The 15177-nt window shown below is 26.8% G+C and overlaps 1 protein-coding gene across 1 annotated transcript; it reads right to left on the bottom strand.

Moving 5' to 3' along the window:
- Positions 1–3099: 3099 nt before the first annotated feature.
- LOC122533607 (endocuticle structural glycoprotein ABD-4-like) lies at positions 3100–4980 on the bottom strand. Its single transcript, XM_043663486.1, has 2 exons — positions 4862–4980; positions 3100–3808 (listed from the first exon to the last, which is right to left on the bottom strand). The coding sequence occupies exons 1-2, from the start codon at positions 4970–4972 to the stop codon at positions 3422–3424; spliced, it is 498 nt and encodes a 165-aa protein (XP_043519421.1). The 5' UTR covers positions 4973–4980; the 3' UTR covers positions 3100–3421.
- Between the last annotated feature and the right edge of the window lie 10197 nt (positions 4981–15177).

Below are 15177 nucleotides of genomic sequence, written 5' to 3'. Positions count from 1 at the left end.
ATTTCAAGGTAACACATTACTGTATTTTAATAATCTGTATATGATTGAGAACCACATTTATAAAGCAATATAAACTGAAAGTGAATATTCGAGATACTAAAGTAGTCAAAATGATTAAGTGCGAGCTATGTAGAACTATTAATCTAAACTTACGTGGTCGTTGTCAATAATTCGGAACGAATTTTGATCATTATACTATATTGCGACGCTACAACTAATCAAACATTCTATTGAATAAACATTCTATAATATTTTTTTATCACGCTTACAATATTGTGTTATCTATCGAAAGAAAAAGTATGTTTGTAATATATCATGTTATATTGTAATGTTCCAAATTTTCAATCCATTGAGTCGAGCAGCATTTATATCTTATTTAAATCTAGAATAGAACCAAAGTAGTTAAACTGATTAATTTACAATTTCTTTTATAAAAATTTTATAGATTTGTAACGATGCATTTATACAATAATTTTCTGTCAGAATATTTAAATAAAAATTCGTGTCCTTTATTGTGTGAAAAACTTTTTCCTATTTCGAGCAATTTAATTTCCCTCGTACAAGTTTTATACTTTAGTCATCGGTAGCATTAAGAAACAACTCACGCAGCCCTAAAGCAGTACATTGAACCTTGGAATGTTTAAAAGACTTCCATCTTAACAATTTTTAATTTATTATTATATATATTATTACGAGTAATAGTAATTTCATGCAATTTATATAACATTAAATTTATAACTTAAAGGAAAAAGAAGTAGACAGAAAAACTTTTTCATAATATTTTTACCACTTGCTGGAGATAGTAACTTTTTTAAAGATATTTATTCATTCACTGATTTCTTCGTACTTGATAAATAATATATTTAAACAAACGAAATTTTATTAATACTTCAATTATAATTACTGGAAGTTCGAAAACACAAGTTGGCTGAAAAAAATGAAAGATTCTCTAATTCATAAAATAAGAAAATATAATAAACGAAAATTTATTCATAATATTAGTATCTCCTCTCAATACGAAGATAATGTGCAAATAAAAAATTAAATAGTGTTTCAAAGAATTTTGCAAAAATTTTGAATATTCATTCTTGAATATCTTCGAAAACTACGTCATATATGAATTATTAGTGATAAACTAAATAAAATTGAAATAAAGTTAGAGCATGTAAAACTATACTATGCGTATATTTTAATTAAACTGACTAATCATTAGAGATAAAAGAGTACGCACAAGAAAAAGTAATATCTATATTTTCGAGAATTTTCATTTTTCAATGATTAATTTCTATATGTTCAGCTTTGTTTACAAATAACGTTTTTACACGATGCAAGAAACGTTAATCAATTCCTTGAAGAAACATCTGACTAATCTGCATGAATAATCAAACCCATGTGTCTAAACACAAGCGTAATTTATCATCCAATTATGCAATTATGCTGTATTGTTCCACGATACAGAAGCGGCGCATTATGTATTACAAAATTTGATGTACATACATAATATGAGATTAGCTTTCTCAGCCTAATAAAAGTTGATTGATGTGAATCCTATTATATATCTTCGTACAAAATCAATTAACAGTGAAAATTGATATGAATGAACAATAAATAATGAAGAACGATAATCGATGAAAGAGAAAATCAAACATATATTCTTTAAATTAAATTGTTTGTAAGCAATGTTAAAAATATACTGAATAAAAAAGTGATTAATAAGAAATAATAATTAACATGAATAACTTTAATTTTAATGACTGAAATAATTCGCATTAAATTTGAATTAAGCTACTTTGTCTTAACTATATCATAGCTTGTACGATCATTAATTATTTTTAATAAATAAGACACAAATTAGATGAAGTGAAATGATTAGCCTTCAACTATTTAAAACTGTATATGATATTGTAACATTGAATCCTTATAATATCGAAACACTCGTAAAAGACTGAAATAAATGGATACTAACATTTTATGAACTTTGAATTTCGAAACTATTGATGCTTAAATTATTATATTTTCGTATAACAATCATAAATCATTTTAAAATATGAAATCTTTATTTACGATGCATTTTTCTTTCAATTATTTTTACGTCATGTTGCGAATAGGAAGGTGAAAATATTTTTTTCTTGAGAATACAACAAACTGTTATAATATATAAAAATACTGAAAATGTTTGTTCATGACTAGACTTTATTCTTTATTTTTCTTTATTCTTTGATGTACAACTTTCTTGGACTGTCTTATTCAACATAAATAACATAAATCCGATTATGTAATTTCATTTTATTTCAAATATATTATCTGATGATTGTAATACATTATTTATTAATATTAATATATAATATATTATTTATCTGAACATTATTCGCATTAGTAATTATTGATAAATAATGATAAATATGACAAATAAATCAACATCAAACGAAATTACTCTTGTATAATGTTTTGTTTTCCAAAGTAAATAAGCATTATTTCCTTTCCAACATTATTTACTTTCCAACTTAAAAATTTAATTGAATCTCTTCTATGATCTCTTCTTTAGCTTTGACTTAAGAAGATTGAAATTGTAAGATACAATAAGTACAAATCACTATAGATATTCTATACCCTAAATCATTGCGTTCATGTTTTCGTAAATAAATAATACAATAATAAAAGATTTTCTGTCAATTTAAAGCCAAATACCATAAAAGACATTTGTTTCTCGTACAATTTGTGAAAGGTCACATTTTTCAAATTACCTATTTACGAAATGTTTGGAAAGATTATATAGTACCCAAAGATTTATTCCATAATTGGAATTTGTTAAAGCTCGAATATTCTAGATTACATATTTACTTAGGAAAAAGTGCAGAAAATTGGAAAAGACAAAGAATCGTTATAAGTTGGCAATAAGGAAAGTCACGAAAAAACACTGTCAAAGTTTAACTTCATTATCTAAACATTTGTTTCATAATTGAAATTTGTTAAACGTCGAATTTCTTAAACTACACATTTACTTAGGAGAAAATGTCGGAATCGGAAGGAAAAAATCGTTACAAAAGCAAGGGCAATTGTTACAAGAAAAGCTACTTCTTTCGAAAGAGAAAACGCAAGTTCAACTTAAACAGTTAAACATTTATTTCCAAATTAAAACCAATATACATTTTACAATTTTACACAAATGTTGCACTGTATGTCGATGGTTAAATCATATAATTGGTGATCGTAGTGATTTTGTGTTACAGTTGTGACTACTGTTTAGGATCGCTGTATAAGATCTGGCGGACGTTCGACGATGAAAACGGAGAAAGTGGGCAAAACGAAACGAGTCTATAAAAATATTCTGCATTACGATGAGTCTTGAAACTTTCGCACTTGACTCATCGTCGCGTCAATTACGTCCTATTTCTACTGTAGGATCAGCGTGGTGTCGCGATCAACGCGCATTGTCTTGCTCGGGGTGTGCAGCAATGTATTCCAAGGCTCTTAGAATTCCAGCTGGTACCGGATGAGGGGTTGGAAGGTGTTCGCCCTTTGGCTGGAAACCATTCTCGTCAGCGACGTAGCTCAGGGCAACAGGAGCTCCGTCAGCATCCGAATAACTGTAGGATCCTTGAACGATGATCACTGAATTCGTCTCGTTCAGTTGCTTCAGTTGACCGTGTTCCTCCGCCTTAATGCCGTTTCCAGTCTCGTAGTTGAAGTTGTACGAGCCATCCGGATTGGGTCCATCGGCGGTATACGCCAGAATTGGCACCGGTGTGCTATTATCCACTGGCGCGGCGTAAGCGGAAACCGCAATGACGGCGAAGACAGCGTACGACTGAAACACAAATTTTTATTGTGATTCTGTTGCGTGTCAATTGTATAATTGCATGATTTTGTCAAATGAACGTCTGTGAAATAAATTTTTGGACTTTAGGAACAGATTTTTATGAATGGATCGTATAGTAGTACATATAACTACACATGTAACAGATTTTTGTATTGCAACGATATGTACGATTAGTTTCAATTTATAAAACTGGTATATAATTGATATGATTGTAAGATTAAATCTAATTTTAATTAATTGTGAATTATTTCTTTTATATTTAATTAATTATATAATTATAATAATATTTTATTAGTACGATATAGTACTTTACTTTTGATCTTAATTGGACAAGTAGTACTTTGCTGAAATAATAAAAGTTTGTTGATGATATCAGAAACATCTAGTCGTAAATATGTATTGCGGAAAAGTTTTACAATAAATTATAATAATGTATATTATCGTATAATTTTAAACTCGAAGTTTTTTTTAACTATACTTCATGATATGTTTCAACGATAGGCATTCTTTGTGAAATATTTACATTGGGATTTTTCAATTTAAAATATATATTTCAAATAATACGTAATTTGAATAACGTTAAATAAATAAACTATTAATGAATTATTTTGGAAAATAATTTGTAAAAAAAACAATTAGTTTCTTTCATTTTCTAAAATCATTTCTCTCACGGTACCGATGAAATTTAGAAAAAAAAATCCTATAAACTATAAAAGTATTATTATAAAGAGTATTATATTGTTCAAATAAAAAAAATGTTTAAAAACCAATGTATCATTTGTCAAAAATAAATTACACTTGTGTTAACACAAATTATCTATACTCATCGATTTCAACTGCAAACAAAAAAATAAATTCGCCCTTCAAGATCGTAGTACCAACGTTATTTTAATGTCACAATGTTGTTAAATTTGTCAGTTGAGTAATAGGCGAGAAGAGAACTCTTATGAAACAAAACGTTCAATATGAAAGTAATGAAGTTTGTAAAACAAGTTAACATGATTTCAGCGACAGTTCGGACAGATATCGTAAGCAACTCACCAAAGTGTTCATGTTGATCGGAGTTGTTTTCTGGTTGTAAAGAGCTAGTCTAATGGACGCGTTTATATAGTGCTGCCGAAACCTTGCGAGGTGCGAGGACCTCTCTCTCATTGATAGATTTCTGACCGAGGCTTAGACACTGGTAAATATTACGAAATTTTCAGACAGGGGTCTAATAGAGGGGCAACCAGAGTGCTGACCACAGTACAGATGCGCGATGTCTTGTCAACGTACAACACCGTGTCTCTGCGACATGTTCATGAGTCCTCTTGGAAGAAAAATTCATATTTACGACGGCTTGAAGAAAGTTTGCAACCACTGTGTTACGTGAGTATAATTTAGATAGTTAACTTGGAAAACAAAAGGAAAAAAAAGATACGAAATATTTTAGACTTTTCTAAGAAATATCTTCATAAAAAATTATGTTCGCAAGCTGGAAATTAAAAGAATAGGCATTACTTTTTAAAGTGCGATTGTCCTTCTGATATTTTTGAAAGCATTGATACGTGTTCCTATGATTTATGTGGAACAAGAGTTAAGTAGATATTGATTATTGATATCTAATTGTTGTATTCAATCAATGAAATGTTTTAGTTGTATGTTATTCTTGAAATTTCTTATTCTTATCTATGGGATAATGAAAAATATATGTGAAAATATTTGAAAAATTTTTCAATTACGTATTTTATAATCGTTATGATATAAAATTTCTATTTTTTAACAAAAGATTCGAATTGTTTTATTTCTCGCATAAACGCACTCAAACTATAAGATAGATACTCTATCAAAGTAATAAAGTTAAGTTGAACTACCGTTTTTTTTTTTTTAAATAACAGAAGTGTCAAAATTGCTACCGAACAAGTTGTAAATTTAAATATCAATAATTTATGAGACGACTGTGGATTTTTGTATATTTATACGAAATTTAAAAATGTTGAATTCCACAAAATTTGCAAACTGCACAAATATTTATAAAATCTCAAATTTATCTCATTTTATTGATAATATCTATTTATTATTATCGTTAAATTTATCACTGCCGGATTTTTATGTAAATTCATATTTTTGAAAATGGAATTAATAAATTAAAACTATCGAAAAGAATTGTTTTACGTATTAAGCACTTTGAACACTTTATACATTTTTTCGTATTATGTGTTTTCTGTGCAAATTTTCACTCTCGAATTTCTTATAAATACATAAAATAATTAGGTTAAAAACGTCACCAGTAATTATTCTTCCTTGTAATAAAGATATCTTATTTTTATTAGCAACGTTTCAATGACATTTCGCCTTCATTTTCACAAAAGATGAACATTTCGAAATTCGTCATAGATTGAGATGATAAGAAAGAACAGCGGGCTGGATGTCATACTTTTAAATGTGTTCACATGTAAGACGGAGTCCGCAAAAAGCATTCCAAATATGGAATTCATTTTCGATGCTTTCATTGACCCGGTGGTCCCTTTGTGCGAATTTTCGTATTTTGCGTGTGTTATAAATTCAGCCGTGTAACAAATCTCTGGAGCCTTGGCCAAAGCACGTGAACCGAATACATGAGCTAATTTATCTTCATCGTGACAGAAGGATCACTGCCAAATTCTTTCTGATGTCGGAAATATGCGTCAACTGCTTGATAAATTTTATACTGCCACATACTGTGATACAACGGTATCAGCATACAATGTTGGTATCGCTTTTTTTGTTTCTCTCTCAACTATGTCACAACTTTTTGGCACGTTTCCAAAATTTGAAGCATTTATAAATATATTTTTATATAAATTCATACCTCTGCTAATGTAATTAATATCTCGAGTGTTTCATAGCTTAAAATAATTAGTCTCTGTATTAATATATCACATAGCTTAAAATAATTCACTTACCTCAAAGAGGATAACATGTCAGGATATATGTTTAATGACGAATGAGACATTCTTAATTCGTTATATGCAGCTGAATGTTAAACTTTTAGATTTCTGGCAATTCTGATCAAGTGAGCATTCAGTAAGATTAAAAATTCTATTTCAGAAAATTATTTTACTTTGAAATGTTTTGTATATTTTTTCATATTACGTGCAATTTTGCACTTTCAAATTTCCTGTAAATGTATAAAAATCTGCAGTATAGTCATTTATGTTATATTTTTTACAATATGATAATTTATTGATAAAATTCGCAGCAGTAGCTTTTTTTATAGAAATTTAAAATTGTAATTAATCGCGAATTAATACGAAAAATTTATTTTTTTAAAATTATTTTTATTTTTAAATATGTATATTACATTCATTTAGCATTTTTATTTTATTTCTTCTATTTTTTTTTATGTCCTTTTTACTTAATTTATTTTATTTGATAATTTACATACTTTTTCACAAAATTTATTTCTATTTGGTACTTTTTATTACTTTATACTATGTTTTAAATAACGTATCTTTATTTAATAATTTACTTGCTAAAGGTATGAGTAAAATTGTAATGAAATGTAATTCACTGACATCTCAATGCTATTTCTTTTCCATGAATTTTATGTCATCTCTATTAATTATATAATCATATTACATTCAACGTTAAATTATTCATAGCATTATAAGAAATTTGTTTACACGTCATACGTGGTAAATGCTATTTTTCATAATTCAATATTGCTATATTAATTTTTAAAGTTTTTGTTCTTGCTTCCAACCAGATTGTAACAAAAAACAAACAGAACAGTAAAAATTAGTTATAATTTTATTGTATCAATTATTTAAATTTTTCACATTTTTATGTTCTTACTCGACGATCGTCATCTTTCTTTAAATATCCTTTTTTTCTTCTCAGTAAAAGCTTCCTTCAAATTATTACATCGGAATGTGCTGTCACAAAGAGTATCTTAAAATCAGAATCTAAATGATCGAAAGTAAATGTTTTTTAATTTTTATTAAAGTTTCTCGTTTATCTGCTGATTGTGATTTTTTAATTCGCGACGATGACCCGTCGAATTTAAACGAAAGCGTGAACTCTGCGTCTCTCTCGCAACGACTCGTAAAGGGCACAGTGACATAGTTAAATAATTGTTTGCTTTTCAAATTTCACTGTTAAACGCGCGTAACTTCATTTCTCTTTCGTGTTACGCCTACGTATATGCATACAAATGCATATACCGTCTTATGGTCCGGTAATTTGGCAATAAATCTCTGCCCGAAAAAAAGGATGAAAGAGAGAGCCAAAGGATCACGCGTAACAGTTGTGAACACACCGGTATATTCTTATAACCCACGGCTATAGGATTTCTTTTTCTAAGGTTACGCGAAAACGCCTAGGACACGCGACGTTCGGACGCGTCAAATTTGGCAATAGGTCATCCTCTGATGTTTGGCCATTCGGATTCTGGAATTTGATCTTTCGAAGCGATTTGATTGATAATTAATTTTATTAGCATGTGATGTAACTCCATCTTCTTATCTATTTCGTCGTGTTTATAAAGAGTTACGACTTGTTCCTTTCCTTTTCTTTTTTTTTTTTTCTGTTTTACTGTTTCATATCGAAGACTTGATCACGAATGTTGTATAAAATTTACAAGCCATCTTTGTCCACTTTTACTTGGTTATTAATCAATACCTTATACTTCCTTGTCTCGAAAGACGTGGTGAATGATACGAGTGGTCACTCGGAAATATCCTTTTGAGTCATCTACCAGTTTATGCGTATGATTGTTCGCCAATCTTCGTTTTACTGTCGGTAAGACAGGAAAATTAAATCTGGTTGCAAATAACAAAGGGGTCCGTCGAAAATTGAGTCGGAACATTTTTTCGAAATTAAGCAAGAGAGAGATTTTGAAGTGCTCCGATATTCCAAAAATTACAAAAAAATTGTTAAAGTAATTGAAATTTATATTTTTCCAATTATTTTTGTTAATTTTAATTCATGTTAAACATATTCTACTTTGTTCCTTCTATTATAAATCTGACATTTGTTACGTCAATATAGTTGTCTCACTATAAATAGGAACAATATTCATGTTACATGGATGTAATTTTGTTTATTCATGGCAAAATTTTTATTTTCAATATCATGTATTGTAATTAAGTAAAACCTATATAAATGTCAAATTAAATAAATATATATTTGAAAATTAGGAACGAAAATATATATAATTATGCAAGTTAAAAATTTTATAGAATTAATAGAATTCGTTCATACTTTTCTGTTCACTTCTTGTCTTCAAATTTTTAGCCCTAAAAAATTATTATATAAAATTTAAACTTCATTCGTGCAATTGTTCCTGCAGCAAATATTTTTCAAGAATAAAACACTCAAAAGTTACATGATAATCGAAGTACCTAATTCGATCAGCAATGCGCGATTCATACAGTGGTAATGGAATTAAAGATACGGCGAATTTCTTCAAATTTGTATATACACGTGAATAAGTATTTGGACACATAATTATAATATAAAATACAATTTAAATAAATCTTTTTCATTTAATCTTGACAGTTAATGAAAAAATATTGATGAAATGAATCACTAATATAATAATTAAATGATTGACGACTCTGCTGGATAATTTTACTTAAATATGTCATTATTAAAATTTTTATAATTATTGATATACATGTGTAACGACCGTAATCTAACACGATTGAAAAGATACATATAATACTAATATTAATCTAAATAGACAATATTTGTCTCTTTAGTATCTATTTTATAAATTACTCTCGTAGTATTAATATCATTGCCATCATTAAATATTATTCATTGAATGTGTAATTCCTATAAAACCTACCATTTTCAAAAGCAATTATTAAAATAATTAATTTTAGTAATAATTATATTTTAATTTTCTTCTTACAATAATATTCGATCATTAAAATAGTTTATGTCATAAAAATAGATAAAACTACAAAACATTCAATAATTTGTAAGAAAGTAATTTCTGTCGTCTTAATGTTCAGTTTCGATTTTTTCCTTAATGTCAATTAACGATTCATAGGACATGTGGTTATTATAGTTATTATAGTTATTATCTACAAAAAAAAAGAAACAAGAAATACATTTCTGTTAAATTTTTTTCACAATATTTAAAGCTATTAAACTTTATCGCGATAAATATGCTATGAATTACGTTAATACAAAAACGAAGTTATGAGAACCTAACTTTTAAGGAAAAAGTGAATGGATCCCAATTCATATTCCTGTCATCCCTCCAACATGTTATAAGTGACTTGAACAAGAAACCTTCGTAGGAATTCCACCTACGACCATGACTTTCTTTAGAGCGAAACCGGAGTGCTTTATAATTTCATTTACACACGCGATTTGATGCGTTGAACGTTAAACAATCATAACTAAACTTAAATAAGCTGTATACAAATATCTGTATTACTAAATCATTTTTTTAATGCACGTTAGGATGCAATAAAAATTTTATTTGATAAAAATATATATGCATATATTTAATTCACTAATTTACTGTATATATAATTTTTAATTATTATTTTATAATATCTAGTAGAGTATTTATATTATTATTGTTATATATAATATATTTTATTAATTATTATATTATTATTGTTATATATAATATATTTATATATATTATTATAACATTTATATATAATATTATTATATTTTTTAAATTTGCAAGATTTATATTTATTATATTTATTATTATATATTTTAAATTTGCAAGATTTATATATAATATTATTATATTTGTTAAATTTGCAAGATGAAATAAATCTTTATTTACGTTCCATGTCTTTAATTATATTTGCAAAAATATAAAAATCCGCAATCTATTAATACATTGATAACAAAGCGAAATTTGTAGATTTCACATGCAACGGAATATTTAATTTCTTAGTAATGTTATATGACATGAATAAAATTGCACTGCAAGCATATTTTTCATTTAGTGCTATTATCCTCTTATGCAACATGTTCTGCCGATTATATTCATCTTATTTCAATCATTTTCATTTATAAAAATGAAAATTGCCGATCATCATAACAAATAACGTGTTCATTAATATCTATTCAAAAATCTATTCAAATTTCAAGCAATACGTCGTTCGACGAAAATAGATCCTAACAATCTAAATCACTTTTTTCAGTAAAATGGTAATCCTACTTACTGTTGCATACGCGCCGATACATTTTCAATCTGCATTATACATACGTATGTGTATAACTGGGGAAAAAATGCTACGTACATTTTCAGAATTAAGTGTTCGGTTGAAAATTGATAAGAGAATCGGGGAACACAATTTCTCGTGATCGTTAAGCCATAATAAAGGCGGGGAATCTTGTTGGTAGAAGGTGGATACCCACAAAATGAAGGTAATAAATTATCATAACTCGTCGTATGCGATTTTTTAATTGTTGACTACGTAACTTTCGTTGAACCAGCTAAAGGGAGCTTCGGCTCATTTACCTTGTGAAAGTAAGAATACCGCGTAGTATTCAGGTTAGGGAGATGACCTCCTTGGTACGAATTATGGCGTCCTCTTCGTCTTTCGTTGCGTGCAAGCCAAACACGGGACGCGCATGCTGTACTCGGTGTATGTGGAGAACCGGAAAGAATCAAAGTGTCAGCAGAGAGGGTTCGAAGGCGTTTTAATTATTGTGCATCGTAAATTGTCTCGGCGACGACGAGCATATTTATTAGTAATCGAGCAACGTGTACCGGACTACGAGTGACTGTTTTAATAAGTTTGTAATTTGCCCGATATAATTTGTCCTGTCATACCTACAGTTTCGTTCTTCCTTATTTCTCCCCTTTGTAATTGTATGTTAAATGCATAACAAGTGAAATTACTTTCACCATGTCGCGATGTTCGTCGTTGTTATTGATTGGAATAATTAATAACTGAATGCAATAAATGAACGATATTTCAATACCACCGTTTCACGAAATCACGTTTTTTTTTTTTACATTTTAAAGCGGTGATTTAAAATTTTCATTCACGCCAATTGAATTGCGTGTAGATTAAGTATCTACGCATTTTGCGAACTGTAAACTAATATATAATTTAGATATTTTCAATTATTAGAATCGAATTTTTGGTCCTTTAAAAATTCCTTAATTGCGAAAAAGCTAAAAGATGAGAGAAAATAATTGATATTTAATATTTTTATCATTTTAGGTTTATTTGAATACAATTGCACTAAGTACGTATATTAAACTTTTTCGAATTTGATATTAATCGTTTTTATTGAAAATTTAAAATTTTATAAATTACTTTATATTTAATATTAACCAGTTATTATATGTTTAATTTTTATTATTATACATTATCATATTATCATCACATTTTAAATTTTTCATTATTTTTGTATTGAAATTATTTTCTAACTTCCATTTGATTTCTTCAAGTTTCTTTATTTTCCTAGAATATTTCTAAATATAAGAAATTATGTATAAATTTCTTAAGTTTAATAAAATTAGATACAATTTAATAGACATAACTACATAATGATATTTAAAAAAATTATTATTGAATAAAATTGTTAATACAATTGTACACAAAGTTTCTTTACCGTTAAATTATGTATAATTCTATATTAAATTTTAATTAATTACTTCAATCATCAAGATTCTCATATATGTTTACACAATTTATTCAGAAACTATATGAAATATATGTTTTCATCGAAATGTTTAATTATATTTAACATTGTGAACAGAATTATTTAAAATTATCAAAGTTTTAGCTGCTAATAATGAAATATACTGAAAATAACATTGTAACCACCATTCTGAGAAGTCACCATCCTAAAATATCTTAATGATTATATTCGTTAAGAATCTTTTAAACTCGTGTACTGATATTGATGGATATAAAAGGAGTTTATCACTCATATCGGTCTATCATCATTGCTAAATTAAATTTTGAAGAAATTAAGACATTACGAGTTCGTCACATTCTGACATATGTAAATTTATGTTGTTACCGTAATTTCACCATCAATCACAATTATAATATAAGAGATTCAACCATTTATCATATCACTGTCTTGTGACTTCCTTCCATACGAAGTATTATGTGGATATGAATAAGCATATGAATAATTACTTTATGTGCTAACGATTGTATAATTATGCTAACGATTCTGTTATATAATACATAATTTGCACAAATACAATTAAATTTGTCACTTAGTAAATGGTGTAAATTGTAATAAAAACAGTATAAATATTATTTCTTTATAAATTATTATATAAATACAAAATATATACAAAATATACAATAACAATATATATAAATTATATTGTAAACAATACAACCAATATTCTCCTCTTTCTTTTTAAATATATTATTTAATATAAAAATATAAAATATAATATATTATATTATATTATATTATATAAAATATAATATATTATATTATTTTATTAATTCTCTAGAAAAAAATACTCTGTGACTTAAATTGTGTATCTTTTCAGTAGATATGACTCATCAAATATTCTTAAGTTAGACTGAAATAGAGTATCGTTTCTCCGAAACTTAAAGCTGTTATCATTTACATTATAACAGGAAATATTTTTGTGATAAATTTTCATAGAAAATGTTTTATGATAGCAAGCATTAAAATTTCGTTATCAATAATCAGTTTGCATAATTCTTCTACATACGTTTTAATTTGTAAAAATTTTCACAAAGTGGTTTAAAATTTAAAAATGATTTCCTTCTGCGACGATACAGACATCGATACCTCAGAGATATTCACAAACTAATGTTTCCCGAATTTTGTCAGACGAGGCAATAATTCAGTTTTTTAATGTTTCGTGGTTTAATTTCTTTGGGTTTTTTGTTACGGGGACATCTATAAAACTTAATATACGATAATGTTATTAATAACCTGCAAACATTGAAAGACCAGATTATTCCTTCATATGATAAAATTCGAAATATAGAATTTTTTAATGCTTGATAGATTTTAAAACGTCGATGCGAAGCAATACTTTTCAGCAATTTCTTCAAGTAAGTTTTTAACAAATTATTTATATATATGTATAATAGTTTACATATAAAATGTTTATACTATATGTATAAATTATAAACGAAACATTTATTATAAATAGAATGTATGAAGGACGAGTTTTTACATTTATATTTATATGATCTTTTAATGTTTTTTCATTCTTAAAACAGAAGCAAAATATAGTCAAATTGGACCATTTATTTTACTGTTACTCTGTGATACTTTAATTTAACCGGTAAAATAATTTAGTTTGTTAAGATCAGGACTGATCATTTTTCATCAAAAAAAGTCAAAAATGCCATTGACAATAATCTGTTAAATACATTTGATTACAAAAATCACTTAAGTACATTTGTAAGGATGAAAAAATAATAAAAGTAAATATAACATTATTTAAATGAAATAATTATACTGCACACTATCGAAATATGATAGATTAAATATAGGCAGACAAAATTATTATTTATTAAAATACTAAAAACTTTCGACTCTTTCTGTTTTCTGTGACACGAAATAGAAGATATTATATTTGATAATATAGAACAAGTTCATTGTAAATATATTTTTTATTAAATTATTTTATTAAATTAAATTTAAATGTTAAATATATTCTATATTTTATATATATATATATATATATATATATATATATATATATATATATATATATATAATATTCTAATGTGCATTATATGTTTTGTATATAATTGTAAAAAGCATTTAAATATCAGACAAACATAATTAAAAATTAATAAATGAACTATTTAAAAGACAATAAAGGAATTAGTGAATTACTTGGAATACTTTAAATTATGTAACAATTTGTAGCCCCATATACTGGTTATTATATAATTTGGAATATTTTAAGCAACTTATGCCATGTATAGCAAGCAAGCAACTGATGCTCTCTTAATAACGAAAGGAAAAAGGAGCAAACAAAAAAATATTGAAAAAATAAAAAAACCATGTTGAGCTATGTATGTGAGCATATAAATGAGAAGTAATTTTTTCTTCACTCTATATATATATAGTACCTAATTTTATAAAATATTTTATATTATTAAAAATAGAAATTATAAGTTGAAAGTAATTTTATTTTTCTTGAGGTAGAAAACAACATTAAAATTTGACTCCTGTCGGAATATGAAATATATAAAAAAGAAATAAACTCGAATAAATTTTTACTCGACAGATTTCCGTTGTTTGTTCCTATGTCAAGGACAACAGGTTACGAATTACACTACAATTTTTACGATCATATAATGTGAGATCGCTTATGAATATTCTCTATGAATTCTTTTCAGATTCATCTGAATTTCGTGGAAAGATGCGCAGATTCGTAT

Source organism: Frieseomelitta varia, unplaced genomic scaffold (assembly GCF_011392965.1).
Source record: "Frieseomelitta varia isolate USP_RPSP 00005682 unplaced genomic scaffold, Fvar_1.2 scaffold_541, whole genome shotgun sequence".
Classification (NCBI taxonomy): domain Eukaryota; kingdom Metazoa; phylum Arthropoda; class Insecta; order Hymenoptera; family Apidae; genus Frieseomelitta; species Frieseomelitta varia.
Note: the sequence above shows the minus strand (reverse complement) of the source record. Positions and strands in the feature narration are given on the sequence as shown.